The following is a 22,139-nucleotide window of genomic DNA, read 5'->3' on the forward strand; positions in this document are numbered from 1 at the left end:
AAGAACCAAGGCAAGGAAGGCAATGGCTTCCATCCCTCGGTGCCCTCTCTTGTACCAACATCTGAAGACCCTAGGCCTGGAGAAGTGAGGGGTAAGAGGCGAGGCAGGGAGTGGGACTGCGCCATCATGTTTATTAGAAGGTTGGATTTCGGTGTGTGCTCTAGACAGATTACAGAAGAAATACCTGTGCCTTGAGAACAGGAAGTCCATGATTCATACAAAGTGCTCCCTACAGGAAGTTGCTGTGTCAAAATCCAGGCAAGGACCCAACTCGGGGCAGCCGCTCCTCCCCCACTGACCTCAACAAGGGCTGTGCTAGGGTTTTTTATTTTATTATTTCTTTTATTTCTCTTTATTATTATTAATATTATTATTATTTGCTTTTGCTGTGGTCACTATCATTGGCAAAGTTCCTTTTCCCCTTTCCTGGACATGGGGTTCCTGTCTTTAAGATTCCACTCTGAGGCTGAAGGTGCCAAAAGCTGCTTGAGAAGTGGCCTTTGAACTCCATCTGGGAGGATGTTGAGAAGAGGGAAGCAGGAGAAATCATTCTTGGTTTAAAAAAATTAAAAAAAAAAAAAAAAAGCCCCACAATCTACAGGTCATTTCTTAGTCAGTGATCAAATTGCCCAAAAGAAAAACGAGAGGAGAAGCGGGCCAGTGGGCACACTGGTCCTTCCTCCCAGGGCTGGGTGAGGAGGGTTGGATCCCCCAAGGCTTTAGGGGAAGCTGAGGCTCCTTCCAGCCACAGGGGTGAGAAGGGGAAGGAGTGGAAGAAAAAAGGAGAAACAGAGAGAGAGAGCTCAATGCCTTGAAGTAGACGTTTTCCCAACTCCAGGGCCACCTGCAGCCCAGCCCAGGCCAGCTCTCACTGTCACCCCTGTGTCCAGGAGTTTCATTTAAAAAAAAAAAAGAAAAGAAAAATCAAAAACAAAGCCCCAAACAAAACAAAATCCAAAAGGAAAAGACTTGGGGGGAAATGAAGGAGGAAGGGAGGGAAGACCCGAAGGTAGAAGGGCAGGTCTCTGGATGCATAATTCCCGAGCCACTGGGGGGCGGGGGGGGAAGATTCCCCAGCGCCCCACTGCCTGCGTGGCGTTAGCTCGTCACGTAGTGTTTGGTGGACGGCTGCCCATACACCCTGTAGAAATCCTGGTGGCCAGGCTGCTGGGAGGCGTCGAGCCAGTCTCTGACCGCCAGGCCAGGAAGGGACTGGGGGACGGAGGGTGTGGGCGGGAGCGGGTGTGAGTACTCCTGCGAGGGCACTGTCCAGGGAAAGTGGCCGGAGCGGGGGTAGGGCTGGTGGCCACCGTGGTTGGCCACGGAAGAACAGTAACAGTTGTCCACAGAACAGACGAGAATCTTGCGGCCGCCATACTGGGGGAGCATGGGCTGCTGGGTGGCGGAGCCATTGGGATACTGTGATGGGGGGAACACAGGACTTGAGTGCACTGGTTGGGCGCCGCCCGGCAGGGCCACCAAGTGCTGCGTGGAGCTGCAGGGCCCCAGGGGCTGCCCTGACTGGCCCTCGCCGCTGGCTGTGCCCGCTGCCCCATATTGGCTGCCCACAGGGCCTGACGACGTCTCTAGGAAACTGGCCTCAGGGAAGGCCGTTGAGTGCTTGCGCTTTTCCGCCCCAGAGCTGCTCACGCCACAAGGGTACAGGGGGACGCTCTGCAGGAAGGGCACCGGTGTGCTGAAGGGGCCTGTGGAGAGTTTGGGGCAAAAGTCGCCAGAGCTCCCATCCCAAGCAACCCAGGCCTCCTCTCCCCGCTTTCTATCTATAGGACCAAGCTCATTACATCATGCACTACCCTTGGTCAACAGGGCCTACCATTAGCAGGTAGATACCATGATTATTCCCATTTTACAGCGGAAGAACCTGAAGTTTAGGGAGGTAATATGGCTTTTCCTGAGGTCCAATAGCTAGAAGTGGCAAAGCCAGGATATGAAGAAAAGACTATCTGACTAGGCCATGCCGCCTCTCAGAGAGAAGGCTCTGGCATTCCTCCCTGCCCAAAGGGCACTTTCCTTTCCATTGAGGATACCACCCTCACCTTCTAGCATCTTCCGCAGCTGCTTCTCCTTCTTGGCCACCTCATTCAGGAAGAGCTTGGAGTTCAGGTGGCCGATCTTAGGGGGAGAAAGGCTGCTGCCCGTGCAGGTCTGGGTCCTGGGGGCAGTGGACGGGGCATCTGCTGTGAGGAGGTATCACCGGTGAGCCTGCCCTACCTCCCCCCGGTGGGCCTGGCCCTCCCTGCCCTCCCCGTGATGTATTCCCCTGGCAGCCAGTGGCCATCTGCTTACCTGTCCATTAGGATTTTCACAGACTTGGTGTTCTAGGGGGAGAGAAGAGGGTTAGTCAGTGGGCAAGGCAACAGGGGAGAGCTGCCCCATCCTCCCTCTCCCCAGGCAGGGCTGACCATCTGATTCCAGCCAAAGTGTAGTAAGGGGGGAGGGCGTCTCTCCATTTCTAGAAGACACGGATAGCTAACATTTACTGAGCACTTACTATGTGACAAACACTGTTAAGTGTTTCTATATATTCATCACTTTATCTACACAACACCCTAGGAGGAAGCTGTTAGAGGCACTCGGTCCTTTATCCGAAATCCTTGGGACCAGATGTGTTTTGGAATTTGGAATTTGTTGGATTTTAGAAGGGGAATATGGTCCCTGTACCGTATAGTATCTACCATCCCCAGTAGGACATCATCATTCAATAGACCAATGCTCTTGCAGCAAAATGTTTGAATACTTGTATCAAGCAAGATAAATAAAGACCAAAAACTGCCGACATGAGTTCAGTTTTCCTGTTAAATGAGTTGTCAGAATTTTTTCTACTAGTTTTCGGAGGCTTTTAAAATTTGGTATTGTGGATAAAAGATAGTAGGTAGATCTGTATTATGAACCCCATTTTATGAGTGAGGGACCTCAGGCAGAGGGCATATCTGTGACGCGCTCCCAAGCTCACAAAGCTAGAAAGAGCGGGGTGGGAGGGTTCTGAAGCCATGTAGGCTGGCTCCAAAACCCTGTGAGCATACTGCCGGGGGGGGATTCTCTGGGGAGCCAAGGATGGCCGACTCCGGTTTAGGAATGACCGCAGGTGCCGCCAGCCGGTCCCGGGCCCAGCCCACCTTCATGAAGCTGACGTCTTCCGTCTTGTCGAAGAGCAGCTGCAGGGAGCCCAGCAGCTTCTTGGCCTCCTGCATGCGCTCCCCGAGGTGCAGCGCCTGCGCTGCGTTCTCGCTGCAGAACTTGGCCTGGGCCTTGTCCAGGACCTCCACCGTCTGCCGCAGGTCCTCGTCCAGCAGCTGGTGCAGCTTTTCATACTGCAGCCGCACCTCCTCCTTCAGCTGGCTCACCTTCTCCTGCAGGCAGGGGGGTGAGAGCGGGCGGACCGTGAGCCCTGGGGACCTCGGGCTGCCGCTCCCGCCGGTCTCACATCCTTGGCTGGTAGAGTCTGGGATGCCCCCCGCTCCAGGCTGCCCAAGGCTCCCGAGGGCAAGGTCTGACCTGCTCATTCCCTGCTGGTAGCATGGGGCTCTGGGCCAGCTGCCCCTGGTACCAGTGGGAGCTCATCCACCGTTCACTGAGTACCTGACCAAGGGATTCTGGCACGGAGTTGACCACAGAAGAGATCCTGGCCCAAATAAGGAACCAGCCCGAGGCCCCGCACCCAAGCCTCCCCACCCCATACCATGGGCTTGGGCTTAGCTACCTCCACCAGGCGCTTGTCTGACTCAAGTTTGTACAGCTGGTCCTCAATGTCCTGCTCTCGCTCCTCCAGACGGTCCTGTTGCTTCATCAGCATCTTCTGCAGGGACAGGTGGGGAAGGGGCATCAGAGGGGGCTGCAGCTCTACCCCTTACCAAGGATGGGTGAGCACCACCCTTCCCTCTACAGAACAGACTCATCCTATAGAGTCTTTGACTTGGATGGCCTAAATTTCTACCATCTAACCTTTTCTGGCCCCCACACAATCCCAGGGGCCTGGTGACAGCTGTCTGGCCAGCCTGTTCCCAGGAACAGAAAGCCTGGAATAGCTTCCCACACATACTAGCCCATGAGCTTTCTGAGGGCAGGGTCAGGCAGCCCCTGTTCTAAGTGCTTTTCCTGAACAGACTTATCTAATTATCCCAGTAATGCTATGAGTTAAGTACTATTATTATCCTCATTTCAGAGAAGAGGAAACCAGAGAGCTTAAGCAACTCATCCAAAGTCACACAGCTAGTAAACGTCGGAGCTGGAAACAAACCTAGGTGATCTGGCGGTAGGTCTGTTCTCAGAGGAGGCATGCCGCCTCTCTCTGGGGACCTCCATCTTAGAGATGAGTACCCTAAGATGCAGAAGGACAAACAACCTTCCAGTGTCATACAGGCCCTCTGGCCTGGTCCACAGTTCTCACCCTATACATGCCTTACCTGCATTTGGGGCATCAAGGGCAGCTACCCCTTCCCTTATTCTTGACACTGACAGCTAGGCTGCTGACGTCCTTGCTAGCTCTCTCAGACTCTCGGTTGAACCCAGGTGGAAGGGAGACGCCGGCTCTCCTAAGAACCCAAGGCCAGCTTACTGGAAGGTGCTGGACCGAGCTGCTCTTCTCAGCCCTTGATCTCCTGTCTTCATAAGCCCTCCTCTCCCAGCCCTGCCCATCCTGGCTGTTGCATCCATCCTGTCATCCTCTCTCACCAGACATGCCTCTTCAAACATGGTCTCTTCCTGCTCAAGAACCCTCAATGAGTCCCTCCTTGCAATACTTCGGCCACAAGGGCTTTCTGACAACTTGACTTGCCCAGCCAGGTGGGCTGCTATCCTGCCCGCGGTGCTCCGTGCACATCTGAACTCCCTGCACCCCTCTGACACTCTTCTCTAGCCCACGGGGCCTCCTTCCTCCCTCTCTCCATCCTTCAAGGCCCAGCTTAAGGCCTCAAGACCTAGGAAACTTTCCATGGCCCATGCTCGATGTTTGTGCGGGTCCCTCCCTGTCCTCTCCAGGCAGCGGGCTGCCCCATTGTGCCTTCCCTCTGTCACCAGGCTGCGCAGCACGGCAGCCGCTAGTCACATGTGGCTATTTAAATTGAAGTGAACGGAAATGAATTCAGTCAAACATTAGTTCTTCAGTTGTGCCGGCCTCAGTTTCTGAGTGCTCAATAGCGACATGGAGCCAGTGGCTGATGTACTGGACACTACAGGTATGAGAGAGGACCATCATCACAGAAACACCTAGAGGACAACACTATTCTGCAGTCTGCCTCGCAAAGTGAGGTCTATCTCCCTGCAAACCTTCAAGCCTGCTGAAAATAGGATTTTGCTGCTGTCCTTTTCTACCTCCCTCCCCAGCCAGGCCGCACAGAGGCCCCGGCACCCTATAGATCCATAACAGGCTGACTGAATAAAGCTAAGGTTTTGCCTGAAATACGACGTTTGCAAAGCACGTGGCACAGAACCTAGCTCACAGGAAGGAGCCACACCACAAGGAGTGGTTCTTTTTCTTCCTCTGTGCAGGCCTCAGAGTGACCCTCAAGTTTGACCTATGACCCCCACTCTTCACCCAGACCCAGCTGGTTTCCTAGAGACAAGCTGCCACCAATCCCTTCCTCACTCCTCCAACCCATTTTACATTTGGGGAAACCAAGGCCAGCAAGAGCTTTAGGCAACCTCGTTGTGAGTTGGTGGCTGTCCTGGAAACAAAAACCAGGACCCTGGGGACAAGAGGAGGTGGTGGGATAAAGCTCTCAGATTCTAAGTTGGAGAAGCCTGGGGTACCCCCCGGGGTACCCCCGGGGTACCCCCCCCCACCCCCCGCTCCAAACAACTTGACTGCTGAGCTAGGACAGGACCTCCAAGGACCAGCCCCAAGGAAACCTTGCCCTGCCCCCAGCGCTTTGTCCTTCCAGCAGGTCCCCACACCAGTCCAACATGCACAGGGGGCTGCCGTCAGCCTGAGAGTCAGAGCCTGAGGGGCGGGGGGATAAGAGGCGGTCACGCATCCTCCCTGTCTGTGAAACTGCCCACAGCTATAGGAAGAGGGCAGGCAGCACCTTGCAGCACTGCCCAGAACACACCAAGCCCGCACTGCCACCTGGGCCCGGGCCCCCCTCACGCACACTGTTGCACCCAGCTACACTATACCTGTATCCGGCCCCCTACACGGTGAAGGCCGGGCCTCCTGAAGGCCCCAGACAACTGGGGAAGGCCTGCCATAAAAGTAAGGTCTCCAGGACTCCCCTTCAGGAACATTAGGGCCTGTAACAACTGGCCCTCAAATTGTTGCCTTCTGGCTGCCTTGTACCCACACTCAGAGAACAGGGCACCCCCCTCCAGATGTGTCTCAGATTCCAGACCACTCTTGTCTCTCCAGTGCTCAGGACACCTGCAAGCCCAGGCCCCCACCCACCCGCACATCTGTGCACCATGGTCTCCCTGCCTAGCTACTGCTCATGACCAAACCCATCAGTATCAGATTAGGGACGCACCTGGGGCTGAGTCCCAGATGAGGGGCAGGAAAGAGGCAGCCCCAGGTAGGTTCCCAGACCAATTTCCCCAGAGGCCTGGAATGGGGGCTGTTCCACTCCCACCCTCCAGAGCAGTGGGAAGCCCCTCTCCTGCCCACCTGGAACCCCTTCAAGGAGTTCATGGCTGACTCCTCAGGGAAAAGCCAAAGGAGGCACCTCCTGTCCAGTCCAGCTCTGTCCCTCTTTTTCTAGGCTTTTCTCAGAGCCTTTCCTGGTAGTACTTCTACTCTGGGACCTTGCACGCCCAGAGCCCTCTGGGTTGGGAGCCCCGTCCAGGCCCAGCAAAGGCAATGGCCATACTCTCTAGCAGGTAGCTGAGTTTCACTTCCCCTCTCCCAGCTCAGAGGACATTGAGCTCCTGTCTCTGCTGCAGAGGTAGGTAGGGGAGGGGGCAGAAATGGGAAGGAAACTGGCAAGGTTGCCAGTCATCATGGAGGGCTGGGAAGGGGGCTCAGGGGCCCATGCTGGCCAGCTCAGCCTTGCAGGAACTGCCCTCCCTTGAGGCCAGATGATCTTAATCCTGCCACAGACAAAACCTTGGGGAGGCAGGGGGTTGGGGGGATCACTGTTACCTTAGGCACTGGGAAATCGGGGGAAGGGACAGGAATATCTACTTGCTGCCTCTTCATTAGCCCTCACCTCAATTCCACCAAATGACTGAATCGGGTTACTGAGAACTGGAAGATGGGAGAGAACAAGCAAGACTGACAAGCCCCCCCATCCCGCCGCACTATCCCAACGTCCGGGGAATTGCTGAGAGCCGAGGCCCCATTTCCCATGTGGGAAAAACACGCAGCTGAGAAACAGGACCAGATTTTCCAGCTTGATTCAGAAATGGGCTCTCAATACAGGGGGGAGGGCAGGGGGCACTTTACAAACTGCTCCCAGCCCACAGTGAGTCACCCGGACTGTGGCACACCTCAAGGGCGCAGGTGCAGGAGCAGAGCTGAGTGGGGCCGACTGCAGTGCTGGAGGGACCAGGCCCCTGGCAGGAAGCACAAGAAACGATATGAGGCCCAGCTCCACTCAGCAGTCCCTGGCCCTGATGGGACCCGCTCACTCTTGGCCCTGGACCTTAGGGCTTAGGCCTTTTGTGGTCTGCTCCTGGGCCTGTGAGGGCAAAAGCATCAAAAAGCCTCGGGGGCACTCCATTCCCATCCCATCCCACCTGGCGGGGATAAGGAGCAGGCCCCGGGACACCCTGCCGCCCATGTTCCAGACTCCGCCTCGAGCGGCTGCCTCGGATGGCCCTCCCGACTCAGACAGGGGGCACTTACGGCCCGTTACGTTCCTGCCCCCGGAGAGCCTCACAGCCCTCTGGAGGCTCACTGGCCAGGCCCAGCTGGCATTTTTGACGCCAGACTGGACTGGGCAGACGGGTGAGGCCATAGGGCCTCTGGGCTCGCATGAAAGTTAATAAATAATAATAATAAAACCCTCAAGTCAACCTTGAAGAGAAGCAAGGTCAGGAGGGAACAGGGCCCCAGGGGTTGGGCCAGAGGCAGGCCCGACGTTTTCAAACAGGGCCAGGGCCGATCTAGCAGCCCCTGTGGTGGCTGCGGCGGCAGGGAGAGGTAGGCAGGCAAGAGAGGGCGCCGGGCTGCAGCACACCTGTCTCGGCTCCGGCCCTGGCCCGGAGAGCTCCCATTCCAGCTCCAGCTCGGGCTGCAGCCCCCGCTCAGAGCTACCCCATCGTAACCCCCTCCCCAGCTTCCACACCTGCCCCTCCCACTCTCTCCCCGAAGCCCTCGTCCCAGGAGCATGCCGGCCTCCTCTCTCCCTGGGCCACAGCACTCACCCCTGGCCTCAGAGCAGCTCCTGCCTGCCCTAAACACCCCTCTCCAGGCCTCGGCCCCTGCCTCGGGCTACCATGTGGAACCCCGGGGCAGAGGCAACCAGAGCAGCGGAGAGGCTGTAGGGCAGGAGCCAGGGCGCGGAGAGCAGCGGCAGCCCTGAGACAAGCCCCGGCAGACCCCAGAGAAGGTTTCCCAGCTGCAGAGTGGAATTAGCTTTTGCCATGCAGAGAGCAGCGCTCCGGGGCAGCAGAACAAAGAGGCGAGAGAGAAAGCCCCCCTTTGTCTGGGTTTGAATGCCAGGCCGGCCGGGAAGGAAGGCTTTCCCAGAGCCAGGGATGAGGCCAGCCAGGCCTGCCTGCTCCGACCAGGGCAGGGGCCCAAGCTGGGCCCACCTTCTGCCTATGCCCACCCACACCGCCTCCAACACAGCTTCGCAGGATCCGTCTGGACGTCTGCCTCCAAGACCTGCCGCGGGCAGCAAGCTCCCCGAAGGTGAATTCCACCTTTCCAGCCCCTCCGCAACAGCCCCGCCAGGCGAGAAAGTCACCCGGGACTGAGAGCCTGAGCAGGCAGCCGCAAGCTAGCAAGTCGGCGCTGACGGCGGGCGTCCCACTCAACTCCCAGTCCCCTGCACAGGGCGGGCGGGCCCGCGGTCCCCTCCGCTCACAGACACGCTCGCATGGCCCCCTGACCCCGCAGCCGCACACAGCCAAGTCAGTCACTCGCACGGTGCCTTCACAGAGATACACGTGGGAGATACAGAAAATGAGTCACGTGTTGAGAGACACAACCAGACACGCTGGTTACACACAAGCACACACACCTGCAGACACACGGAGCTGCAGGAGGCAGAGGGCGAGCGTGACGGGCGCCGGCTGTGTCAGCAGGATCCTGGGGTGGAGGTGGGGGCTAGGCCTCTGGCTGAGACTCCTCTCTGCTTGGGGCCCCGGGCCCACCTTCCCCACAGACGCAGGATAATCAGGGAAGGGGCCCCTGACACACACACACACACACACACACACACACACACACACCTTACACCTCACACACACGCCCCAGCTCCCACACCACCTGAGGTCAGGAGTACGGTCGGAGAGAGGGAGCAGCAGAGCTGGTGCTGCCTGAGTCAGCAGGGCCTGGGCCGCCCTCACTCCCACAGCCCACCCAGAGACAGACACCTGCGGCCGAGACATCAGATGCCCTCCAGGATCCCAGGACAAACCCTCCAGCCAAGGGCAGTGTGCGCTGTGTAACCTCACCGCTAGCAGCTACAAACCCCAAGTTGGCCTGAGCAGTGGGAGCGCACCCCCGCCCCAACAGAGAACATCTCCTCTCAACACTAAACCTACAAGAATGCAAGGAAAAGGGTTCTGGCAACATTTCCAGCCTTGATTTGTGGTCCTAGGAATGACACAGGGGCACAACTATGACATGAGTGCAAACACACACACACACACCCTGAACAGCTCCTCATACATATAACTAGGCCTTATCTTGGGTTTTCTTTCCATGTGGAAGATGGTTATGAGGTAGGGATGCTGGATGGTCCCAGCTTACCCCAGTTCCCCATTGCTCAGATGAACCCCTAAATCAGGGAGCTGGTAGAGGGTTTCACCACCTACGGCTGCCAGGCTCAAACCTACCTGGATATCCCAATTTTGGAAATGTAGCCTCTCGTGGCGCCAAAGGAGAATATATTTGGGGTCTAGGTAGGCACGTCCCAAAGAGGGGTCTTTGGGGCCCACCCACTGGACACCCAGGCTTCAGGGCAATGGGGCCTAAACACTGGCTTCCCCAGGACAGAGTGGGGCAACAGAGTTGGCAGGACTGACTCTGGGTCCCCTGCTATCCCCCAGGCTGGAGAGAAGCCCTGCTTGCCTTCCTGCTGGGCCCCTGCTCTAGACTACTGGCCCATGCTCACGTGGATGCTTGTGAATATGTGACTAGAGCCACCAGGGAGAGGTTGATCAGTTTCCTATTTCTAGCCAATAAGGCATGTCAGCAGCTACCAGCCCCCAACCCTCGAGGACAGAAAAGAAAGCACAAGAAGAGGGGCTGTATTTTCAGGCATGTGCCAGGTCTCCGTGTATCTGCTCCTACATCCGGGAGAATTCTGTTGCTCTCAGTCACATCCATGGTATCAGCAGAGGCCCTCAGGCAAGGGAAAAAGAGGCCCAGGGAAAGGCCCCTCCCCCCTGGCTGGAGGAGGGACAAGGGACGCAAGGGGTTCTTCCATTCAGGTTCCCCACAGCTCTTCCCCTCCCCTGAGGGTGAGGCCCCTCTTCCTCCACATTCAATAAGTCCAACTCACAGTGAGTGGTGCTGGCCTATTGAAGGGTTTCCAACTCCAGTGCCCTGGGTCACAAGAGAGAAGCCAGAGGGCTGGGGAGGGGGCTCCAGGAGGGGGATAAGGCTCAGGCTGCCGGGCACAGATACTGAGCGCACAGAACTGCACATCTGGCCCTGAAGCAACCCCACTATTTGTGAGCCTGTCCACACCAGGAGCAAAAATGAACACATGAACACACACACACACACACACACACACACACAGGCACACACATGCATGCATGCAGCTGCTGACAAAGTTTAGTGCTTCCTTCCCACCCAGTTCCTTCCATGAGCTGGGATCAGGGACCTGCTGGTGGGAACCCCAGAATATACTCTGCATGCATGGGCAAACCACCTCCCCACCCAGTCCCCAACTGTACAGACGAGAGACAGGCGCATTTAAGAGCAAAGCAGTCTCAGAGACACTTGCAAACACAGACACACATCTAAAGATACCCTCCTACTACCGAATCAGGCACAATTATGTTTTCTCTCCTCCCAAATGAAAAGCACCCCTAGCACTCAGACACAGTTAAGAGCAAAAGCGTGGGTGCAGGCACACATTCACTCATCACCCTGGCTGCTGCCCCCTCCCCGGTTCCTTTCAGCCACATCTCTTGTCTTTCTCTTCCTGTCACTTTCCGCTGCCAATCCCAGGACAGAGAACTGGACAGCGCTCCTTCCTCCTGCCTCTGCGCTTTCCCTCCTTCCCCGGCCTTTCCATCTTCATTAATAGCAGCGGCTTCCCAATCCTGAGAAAAGTCTGGGCTCTGCCTGCCCTGAGTTGGGGGTGGACACCAGGGGCTCATCTGCTTCCCCTGGGCCTCTGCTTCTCAACTCCCGGGGAGGGGAGAGAATGGCTCCTCTCTCCATCCCCTCCACTTCCCTTAAGAAACCAGAGGTCCTGTCCTGGTACAAAAACCCCGAGCTAGCCCATCCGATTGGAAACTAATTATACAGCAAATTTTATTTATTCCTGCCCTCAGCCTGTGGCGGCCCTCCTGCCTTTTGTTAGTTGTATGTGTATGTTTTTTAATTGCTAAACAGTGACTCATTCTGACTGGTCCCCCCCACAGGAAACAGCCCCCGTCCACAACCGTCCCCTGCTCAGAGCTTCCTCATACCCAAGCTCCCCACTGGCCTCGACTAGCCTCCAGGGGCCCCCACCCATTAAACACTCCCAGTCCAACCAAAGCCCAACCTCACCCCCATGATATCACACCCAGGCTCCAAGCTGGGGCTTCGAGATGGCTCAGTCTCAGGCCAACCCCTTCCTTCTGGTATGACTCAACCCTGAAAGCCAGGGGACCAGGGAGGGACCTAGGAGGAGCCCCCCTCCACTCAAGGGGACGGAAGTATTGCCTCAGTCCAGCTCCAAAGCCAGACCCAGAGGCCTGAGGGGGAAGGCGGTTTTGACATTGGCTGCTGCTGCCGGGTGTATACAATGGGAGGGGATGCGGTTCTGTAATCACCCAGCCGGCAGCCCAGGGGAGCCAGCTGCCTGAAACCAGATTGCAAGGCAGCTCAACCTTAAACCCACAGGATTCTTTTTCCGTCTTCCACTTCCCCTCCCCAAATGTGGGAGGGCTGTGATAGAGGGCTGGGCTGGGAGAAAAGGGCTCAGGGTGATGAAGACACATACTTTAAGGTTTGTTCATGCGGACGCAGGCAACATACATAGGCACACAGAGGGCAGTGATTCTCACACATGAAGAGTGGGCTACTGGGAATAATCAGAATGGCTGAGACACTGTTCAGTGGTGCCGCTGGCTGTCCAGGCCTTGTCCAGATAGATACCAGAGTTCTGTTCCCCCTCCGGAAGCTCCCCTCCACCCCCCCCCCCCAGTGTGTTTCCAATAGGGCTTGAAACGAACATGGCTGCTTTTGTTTACTTCCTCATTGGTATGCCAGCATCATGGATCATGTCAGCCACAGCAGCGGCACCAGGACACTCATTACATAAACAGCAGCTGGAGAAGCAGGACCTGGGTCACTGCCTTGGTGACTTCCCATAGGGCCTACAGAAACAAGGCTGGGGAAGGGAGCTGTGAGCAGAACAGAAAAGCAACACCCAAACTCTACCCCTCACCTCAATTCTATAAATGACTCAAAAGATGGACCTATGAGCACAGGTGCAGGAATGTATCAAGGAGTGAGGGGCCCTTCTTCCCAGGACCTTGCCCCTAAACTTTCAGGGTAGAAGAGTTTGGAAGGGGGTGTCCGGCCTGATGTCACAAGAGTTAGCTAGCCTGCCCGGAGGGTGGTCCCCAGGCGGTAGGGAGTGAGTGTGTGTGCGTGCGCGTAGGGTACTTGCCCGGATCTCATTCCTCCGGATCTCCACGTCGCACACCGAGTGTCCCTGATGCGCACCGCTGTAGTAGCAGCAGTATTGGCACACGGCCACCTGCTCGGCCTCACAGTGGTAGAGGCGGTAGGCGTTGTGCTGGGGGCAGCTCCAAGCCCGCACGTCGTCCGCCTCCACCAGGAGGTGCCCGCGGGCGGTGGAGGGCTGCTGCAGGTGCGTCTGCACGTGGGACTGGCAGCAGGGCGCCTCGCAGCGCAGGCAGACCTTCTGCGCCGGCAGCGGGGGGCCGCGGCGGCAGAACACGCAGTGCAGCGCCGCCGGCGGCTTCTCCACGTGCAAGGCGTTGAACTTCTCCACGATGTTGGTGAGCTTCAGGTTCTTCTCCAGGCCCGGCTTCTGGTTGTAGGCCTGGTTGCACTCCGGGCAGCGTACCAGGCCGCTGTCCTTGGCCCACGCCTCGCCAATGCAGCCCCGGCAGAAGTTGTGTTTGCACGGCAATTGCACCGGCTCCACGAAGACATGCAGGCAGATGGGGCAGATGAGCTCCTCCTCGAAGCAGTTCTTCCAATTCTCCGCCATGGCGGCCGCGGGCAGGGGGCCCGGGCAGGCCTCCCCAAGTGCCCAACTCTGGGGGTCCGTCCCGTGCAGCTGCAGGCCCACCGAGCCCCGAGCTCCGGCCTCAGGCAGCCCCGACAGTCGCTCAGTCACCAGCGCCTTCCGCGCGCCTGCCCCCCACAGGAGGGAGCCTCGGTCCTCCCGCCGCGCGCGCCACCGGCTGCGTCTCCTCCTCCTCCCGAGCGCCTAGCGGGAGGCGGCGGACTGCGCCAGGGCCGCGGCCGGGACACCAGCCCTGGAGGGGAGCGCCGGGGTCCAAATTCCATATAAGAGGCCGCCCCCCCCGGTCCGCGCGGCTAGGCCAGCGGCGGCCCGCGGCCTGCGCCCGGCTTCGCGTCTGACATTGGGGCGCGCCCCGCAGCGGACAGAGCCCGGGAGCCGCACACTTCCTGCAGCGACGACGGCGGCGGCGGCGGCGATGAGGCTCCCACCCGGCGCGCCCGCGCAGCACCTCACTCCCCTCGTCCGGGGTCCGAGAAGCCGGGGAAGCGGTAGCGGCCGCGCCGAGATCGGCTAGATCGGGAGCGGGCGAGCTAGGCGAGCTGGCGGTCCCCGGGCCGCGGCGCAGGCGCCCCCCGGCTGGCCGGCAGGGTGCGGGTGCGGACTGCGGGGCGCAGGCGGGCCGACTCCGGGGCGCTGCGTGCGCGCAGGGGCAGTCATTCAGATGAAATTCCAGTCCCCGGCCAGAGACACCAGCCCGCCTCTGCCTTCCTCCTCCCTTCACAAATAGAAACGGAAGGGGGAGGGAGAGAAGTGGAAAAAAAAAAAAAAAAAAAGCCAACCAGAAAGGGAGGGAGAAGCCCCGGCGGTGCTCCGGCCTGACCCCCTCTTCGCGACTTCTGCGCTTCCCCGAGGCCCGGCGCCCGGCGCCCCCGCCGCAGAGAGACCCCGCTCTCGGTCTCCGCGCTGGGCGGGCGCCTCGGCTCTGCCGAGGAAAACAAGGATTGATCAAACTAGAAAGGAATTTTTCTCAACTGCTAATGAACAGGAGGCTCGGCTCCCGGCCCTCCCCTCCCCCCCGCCCCGGCCCTCCCCCTTCGCCACCCCGGCCCCCCTCCCCCCCACTTTCTTTTCTTCTCGGCCTCTGCTCCGGCCTGGAAGGCTCGGGGCTGCGGTCGGAGCCAGCCTGCGGCGGCAGGGCCGGGCCGAGCCAGCCGGGCCGAGCCAGCCGGGCCAGGCTGCCTCCTTCAGAGCCCAGCCATCTTGGGCTCCTGGCGGCGGCCGCGGTGGCCAGGGGTCCAGGCGCGCTCGCTCGAGGGTCCTGCAGCGGGCTTTCTCCCTCTCTCTCTCTCTCTCTGTCTCTCGGTGGGATTTTTTTTTTTTTTAAGGGGAGGGCTGGCGGCCTCCCTCAAATTAGGAGAGAGAGAGAGGAGAAAAATGCCAAGTCCCGATTTCTCTCCACCTCTGCTCCACCCACCCCGGTCCTTTCCAAAAAATAAAAAAAGATTAGAATTGGAAGAAGTCGGCAGAAAGGCGAGCGCCGGCGGCCCCCGGCTGCTGCCCAGGCGACGCGTCCGGGGCGGGCCCACGCCAGTCGCTCTGTCTGTGGGTCCGTTTGTCCGCCTGAAGCTTCACAACTGAGGGGAGGGCACTTCGGGCAGGGTCTCCGCAGCGGCAGTCGCCTCAGAGCTTTATCCTCAGATCAAAAAAAAAAAAAAAGGAAAAAAAGGAAAAAAAAAAAACCCAACACTCTCATCAGGGCCACCTTCAGCCATCTTGCGCGTATTATTATTATTTCAGGAATAATCTGTTTAATAAAAATAGCGGCGTCTCTAGCCCCCTCCCCCGCATTCCGGGCTCCCCGCCCCCTTTTAATAATAATCTCGATAATAAAAATGATCTGCGCGCCGGGCAGTTCTTTTCCTGCCTCTGTTCGCTAGGGCTCCTGCTCTCCCCCCGGGAAGGGGGCGCAGTGTGTGGGGGGGCGCCGCTGGGGCTGGGGCGGGGGTGAGTCCCTGCTGCCCGTCAGTCGGCGCCCTCCGCCTCAGGAGGAAGGGAAGGGCGCCCTCGCCGCTACCTCGCTGTTGGAAGGAGGGCGGGCGGGGGAGGGGCCCCGGCTCTTGGGACCCGCTGGAAGGGCGCACAGGGGTCCCCAATCTTCCCGCCAAGGCCTGGCCTCGGAGTCTGCAGCCGGGGGCAAGGGGATACAATGGGCTCCGAGCAGAGTGCGGCCGGCAGGGTGGGGATGCGGGCGGGCAGGGGGCTGCGGTGAGCTGGACTCTCGAGCTAGGGCGGAGACAGGCGGAGGGTGCTGTCCCTACATCAAGGCCGGTCCCGCTACACGGGAAGGGGGCGGGGAGACCGGGAGGGGACGGGAGGAGAAAGCGGCAGCGCAACGGCGGCGCCTTTAATCAGCACCCGCTGGTTCTGCCCACCCGGCCCCGGAGACCAAGACGGACAGGGAGGGGCGGGGGCATAAGGGCGGGGCGTATTGTCCGGAAGTGCTATTACAGCTGCTGAGGCTCCCGGCTCCTCCCCTTTTCCCTGTCTGGAGTTGGGGCTGTTCCGGAGGCTGCTCCCGCTATTGGTCCCCAAGATGAGGCTCCGCCTCTTCAAGGCGGGGCAGACCCGAGAGCCTCACGTGACTTGCACTTACTTTGGTACCTTAAACACTAGGGTGGGAGGAGAGTTCTGCGCTTCTTAAAAGGGCGATGACGCCGCTGCGTAGTGGGACCACATCTTCCTGGGCCTTTTCACCCGTGGCTCTTTTTACCTGGGAGGAAAGGGAGGGTTTATCAGTCTGCTCCTTCTGTCTGATGGAAGTGAGCAGGTAACTGCAAAGGTTCGCTGTGGGGCAATTTCCCGATGTCCTTAATACTTTCCCCCAAATATCTGACGCTTAAGACTACCAAGCAAAATAGGCATTGTTTATTTATTAATAAGGGAATGAAGGCTTAAAGCAGTGAAGTAGTCCGCTGGAGGTCGATGGGTCAGTCAGCAAATATTTAACAAAAGCCTGGAAGTGCCAGGCATTTTTCTAGGCCCTGGGGATTCCCTGGAGAACATACACTTAATAATGATGATATTATTATTGTTATTAGTATTGTTAAATATACAGGATAATTTCTGTGATAGAGAGTAAGGGGCTCCCACAGGGCTCCTCAGAAAAGTGACATCTGAGTCAACACCTGAATATTCAGGAGTCATCAAGCCATTAACAACCCTGGGAAAAAGTGCTTCAGTCAGAAGGAGAAACAAATGGAAAAGCAATAGATTAGGCATGCTCCAGGGCAGAAAGGAGGCCGTGGGAGGGAAAAGACAGGGGCCAGAATACAGAGGGCCTTGCAGGTCATGGTAAGGAGTTTAGACTTGAAGCTGGTTATGAGAAGCCCTCAGATTTGGGATATATTCTGGAAGTAGTGCCAACAGGACTAGATATGGATTAGATATGGGGTGGAGAGGAATCAAAACATTAACAGGAATGGGATAGGAATGGGATCAAGATGTGCTTATCACTGTATATAGTACATCCTTCTGAACTTTCAAATGTTATCGGGGATATATAATTTTTTATCCCTCCAAAATGTTTTTAAATGATTCTTAGGATTTGGGCCTCAGCAAGAGTCTGCATGGTGGTGCCTCTTACCAAGAAGGAGAGAATTGAAGAGAATTAGATTGGGTGGGGAGATTTTTCAGTAGTTCTAAGTTTAATTTGAGTTGGCTCGGATATCCCAGTGGAAATGTTGCAAAGACAATCATATATACAGACTTGGGGGAGGTTTGTACTGAGATTATAGATTTTGGAGTCATCAGCAATTACATTCTCAATGGTAGAACTGAGATTCAAATCCAATTCAGAGTAACCAATGGGTCCCTGATCCTTCCATAAAACCAGAGGGCCCCTCTACTGTAGGACGTCCATCTCCTTATTCCCGATTGGAGGGCCAATGTGGGCCCTTCAAGGACAGAGCCCCTGTGTCTTCAGCACTTTGCATCCCCTCACATGGGAGATGTTATGTTGAATGAATGAATGAATGGATGGATGGATGGATGCTTGCTTGTCTGAATGAACAAACAAGGAGAAAATGGTTCCAAGCCCTAATCCTTAATTGCATGCTCTAAAGATGGTAGAGAGCAACAACAAGGTCTAGCTTGCAGCTATTGGAGGGTCCTTCTCTGGCTTCCTCACCAATGCCCTCCAGGATAATCTAAAGGATTCCTTACATTCCTCACCTTTCTAGACCACTACCCTTAACTTGTAAGATATCATACTCTTCTGGTTTTCTTATCTTTCTAACCACAGACTTCTCCAATTTCCATCTCATAAATGTTGACGGTCCTCAGAGCCCTGTGCTCCATCCTATTCTCTTACTAATCTACACCTGCTCCCTGGAGCCTCTCACTCCTAAAGCTTTATTACTGTCTGTATACGGATGGCTCCCCACTCAGTATCTCCAGTCCAGACGTTCACCCTCCTGGTTGCAGATCAGTGTAGCCAACCATGCTGTCCGCTTGAATGTCTCACAGGCACCTTGAATTCAATTGTATTGAATTTAGTATTGAAAACTAAACTCATCATCCTCTTCACACTCCAGCCTGTTTTCCTCCACTGTGTCCCCCATCTCAGTCAGTGCACCTATCACCCAGTTAGTTACCAAGCCAAGGATAGGGAAGCAACCTTAACATCTCCCTGTCTTCCACCGCCAATCAAGTGTTATAGATGCTTCTCTCTCTTTTTCTTTTTACATTTAAGATTTATTTATTTATTTATTTTGAGAGAGCGAGAGAACATGCATGCAAGTGCAAGCCGGGAGAGGGGCAGAGGGAAAGACTCCTCCAGCAGACTCCCCGCTGATCACTGAGATTCGATTGGATCTCACAACCCCAAGATCATGACCTGAACCGAAAATAAGAGTTGGACACTCAACCAACTGAGCCACCCAGGCACCCCTATAGATCCTTCTCTTAAATATCTCTTAAATCATCCACTTGTACACTGGCTGCTCACTTGACCTCTTCACTGGGTGGTACGATGAGTATCTCAAAGTCAGCATGTCCAAAACTATACAAATTTCTGCACACACCCCTGCCCCTGTTCCATTGAAGTCTTTCACTCCTCAGTGAACATCCCATAGCCAACCCCTCAGCAAATCTTGACTACTTCACATCTCCATTACTTTACCATAATCTCTAGCCTGGATTATTTCAGTAGATCCTAACCAGTTTCTCTGCTTCTGCCCTTACCTCCCAGAGTCAATTCTCAACACAGTAGCTAGAGAAATCTTTCTAAAATATGTCAGATTGTGGGGCGCCTGGGTGGCTCAGTTGGGTAAGCTCTGACTCTTGATTTTGGCTCAGGTCATGATCTCAGGGTCATGGGGTCAAGGACTGCGTGGGTCTCCCTGCTTAGCAAGGAATCTGCCTGAGATTCTCTCCCTCTGCCCCTCCCCCTGCTCGCTCTTTCTCTCTAAAATAAATAAATCTTAAAAAAAAAAAATATATATATATATATATATATATATGTCAGATTGTGTCACTCTTCTGCTCAAAATCTCCTAATGGCTTCCCACTTCGACCAGAATAAAAGCCAAAGTTTTATAATTGCCTGCAAGGTCCTACACAAGCTGCCCTCTGTATATGTAATCTCCTGTTATTCCCCTTCTTTCATTCTGCTCCAACACACTGGCTTCCTCTTTTGTTCCTCAAGTACACCCAGAGTGTCTCCCCTACCCCCAGGCTCTTTGCAGTGTTCTTCATTTTGCCTAGACCATTCTTCCTCCAGATGTCCCTATGACACACTTCTTTCTGTCACTGAGATCCTTTGCTCAAATGCCACATATGCAGCAAGGCCTTCCCTGACCTCTGTAGTTAAAAACACACCCCACTCCAGCCCTATCTCTTCTCCTCTGCTTTATGTTGTCTCTGTAGTACGTATATTCATGTACTATGTATTCTATTCTATACAAATATTATCTCCCATCACTAAAATATAAGATCTGTGAAAGGAGGAATTTTCTTTAATAATGCATCTCTGGTGCCTAGAACGGGACCTATCACATAGTAGGTGTTCAGTAAATATTTGTTGAATCAATGAATGAGTTCCGTTCTCTCCATCCCTACTGCTTCTACCTTAATCCAGCCCTGCCCGGTCCTTGCCTCCAATCTTGCTCTCTTTCAGAATGTTCTCCATCCAATAGGCAGGGGAATGGTCCTCAAATGAAAGCTCAACGCCTAAAACCTTAGGCAATTTGAGCTCTACAAATCCCAAAAAGAGTTTTGGGGCTCGTTCTCTCTGCCTGGAAGGCTTTTGAAAATAAAGCCCCTCTTTTTTTGCCCTTCATCCTTAAGTATCCTTCAGTTTTGACTTAGATGTCACTTCTTTCAGGAAGCCTTTTTAAATTTTCCCAGACTGGGTTGGGTACATTTTCTATGTCTGTACCCTAGCATAGCCCTTTAATAAAGGGTTAATGCTAATTGAGCAGTTACTATGTGCCAGGAATCTCGTGTGTATTTTCTCATATAATCCTTGCACAAACGCTGTGAAGTGAGAATGCATTTGCAGATGAAGAAACCTGTCTAAAGTCACACGGACGAGCGGTGGAGTTAGGATAGGACAGCAAGCGGCTGACTGCCTTTCTCCTTTGTGACTCTTCCTTGCAACTGTTTCCTTGTCTGTTTTCCCCATTGCACTACACACTCCTTAAGGCCAGGCCTGTGTCCAGTCTCCCAGCATATAGCAGAGGGCCTGGCAAGGGTTTGTTGAAAGAAGGAGTGAATGAACACAGACCGTGGACACCCACCAGCAGGCATCTTGCCCCTTCCCCCATCCTGTCCTTAGCTCTCTCCCGAAGAGTTCCGGGCACTAAGGAGGAGAGGGCACTGCGTCAGTCCCATGGTGCCCCCACAGAAGGGGCCTGGAGAGGGTTGCCCCTCCCAGACCACATCCTGACCTGCACCCCCTGCATTCTTGGGACAAATGTCTCCACTCTCCTGCCTGGCACAGCACTCCCTCACCCCCAGCCTGGCCTCCCCACCTCCTCCGGCTGCAGCCCTGCCGCTGCCTCAGCACCTGGCAGCCTGGGCTGACTCACTTCCAGCTGCATTCTCCTTCTGGTTAGGCCAGTTTGGTAAATCTCTTAGGCTTCCTAGCCCCATGGCTCTGGAGCCTGTGGGTCCCCCTCACCTAGGGCCCCTGACATCCTCCCACCCCACATGGGGCAGAGCAGACGCCTGGAGGAATGTACAGGCCTTTTAGAGATGACATTACATATCACATGGCAGATTTCTCCCCTCCCTAAATCAAGGGTGGGGTCTCTGCTATCTGCCCAGGAGCCTCTTTCCAGAAATAATCTCAGCCTAGTCCTGTCTCCTGGAACCACCTAAACATAGGATCTTGCTGTTCCCGCCCTCTCTAGGGCAGGAACTTCACTCTGACCCTGGGTCCTTCTAGGCTGGTCAGATGAGGAGGATTAGATAATCAGCCCTCCCCTCCACCCCACCTCCCAATCTCCGAGGAGAAAAGAAAAGGGGAAGGGGTGTGGCCTGGGCCACCCTGTGATTGTCAGTCTGGCTCCAGGCCCTCCCAGCTCCCTTGCTCTGACTGCCAGAGTGACTGAGGGCCCCAGACGGGACCTGCCCCACGGCTCCAAGAGCCAGCCACGGTTCAGTAGGAGGTCACGGGGAAAGGAGTACTGACCTCTGCCTGGGGAAAGTCCCCCAGATACAGATGGTTCTCAGAGGGGACAGAGTCCCTTCACAAGAGCTGATGCCCCCCGCCCCCTCCCTTCTTGTGATCCCCTCAGGACTTCTGCCACTAGCCCCATCAGAACACCCTGGGTGCTACAGCTCCTTCCCGCAGACTAGGAGAAAAGGCCCTGCTATTCTCCAAGACAGACAACCAGCCCTAGAAGGAAGGGAAAGAATGTGGGAAGGTTTAGAGCAGCCCTGCAGGTTCTGGGAACCCTGTCTGGGTGCAGACCCCCTCCTGCCTGCCTTTAAGGTCCCAGGCTGTTGCCTTCTCCCCACAGGGACTGCGCTCTGTTGTGCCATGCCAGGCCCTGGAAAGACGGCAGCTGAGCAATCCAGGGAGGGAGGATCCAGCACCTCCTCACCGAGACCAGGCCCAGAGGGGCTCACGGGAAGGGAGGGCTGGCTTCTGCATCACCCAGTGCGTGTGATGGCTCTGAGGCTGCCTGTCCATCCCAGGAGGTTGAATTTAGATGGCGAGGGGAGTGGCCATCTCCTGACCCGAGCTGGAAGGGAAAGAAGGCCCACCTTCCCAAGGGGAAAGGGCTTTTTGGTGAGAGGAGAGCAGAAGAGGAAGAAAGAGGGTCTTGACCTACCCACTCACCTCCCCAGACCTGTTTCTTGCTCCTATCCCCCCCCCCCCCCCCCAGGACCTTAGAAGAATTCAAGACCAGTGAAAGAGAGTCTGCAAAGTCATTTCTGCATGACTGAGAGTCACCAGCTACGTGATCCTGCTCCTTGACACCCGTTCCGCTCCCAACAACAGCCTTCGGGGGCCTTCCCTGACCCCAGCTTCTTCTAAGCGGCTGAGTCCAACCCCCCCTCTGCCAGGGCCCCAGGCTTGCCTCTCCCTTACTCCAGGCATCCAAAAAGGAGCACAAGATCCAG

General features: G+C 56.1%; 1 protein-coding gene across 1 annotated transcript; it reads right to left on the minus strand.

Moving 5' to 3' along the window:
* Positions 1-321: 321 nt before the first annotated feature.
* On the minus strand, positions 322-14,320 carry TRIM8 (tripartite motif containing 8). Its single transcript, XM_026494000.4, has 6 exons — positions 12,960-14,320; positions 3,722-3,817; positions 3,138-3,371; positions 2,308-2,339; positions 2,058-2,173; positions 322-1,706 (listed from the first exon to the last, which is right to left on the minus strand). The coding sequence occupies exons 1-6, from the start codon at positions 13,527-13,529 to the stop codon at positions 1,099-1,101; spliced, it is 1,656 nt and encodes a 551-aa protein (XP_026349785.1). The 5' UTR covers positions 13,530-14,320; the 3' UTR covers positions 322-1,098.
* Between the last annotated feature and the right edge of the window lie 7,819 nt (positions 14,321-22,139).

The sequence above is a fragment of the Ursus arctos genome, unplaced genomic scaffold (assembly GCF_023065955.2).
Source record: "Ursus arctos isolate Adak ecotype North America unplaced genomic scaffold, UrsArc2.0 scaffold_7, whole genome shotgun sequence".
NCBI classification, from domain to species: Eukaryota; Metazoa; Chordata; class Mammalia; order Carnivora; family Ursidae; genus Ursus; species Ursus arctos.

What these genes read in the sequence shown, in the direction of transcription:
- TRIM8 (XM_026494000.4), bottom strand. Translation starts at nt 13,529, where the DNA reads ATGGCGGAGAATTGGAAGAACTGCTTCGAGGAGGAGCTCATCTGCCCC. An exon ending in GTGAAAATCCTAATGGACAG is followed by an intron (nt 2,174 to 2,307) that starts GTAAGCAGATGG and finishes CACTGCCCCCAG; the next exon opens with GACCCAGACCTGCACGGGCA. An exon ending in GCTGCGGAAGATGCTAGAAG is followed by an intron (nt 1,707 to 2,057) that starts GTGAGGGTGGTA and finishes AACTCTCCACAG; the next exon opens with GCCCCTTCAGCACACCGGTG.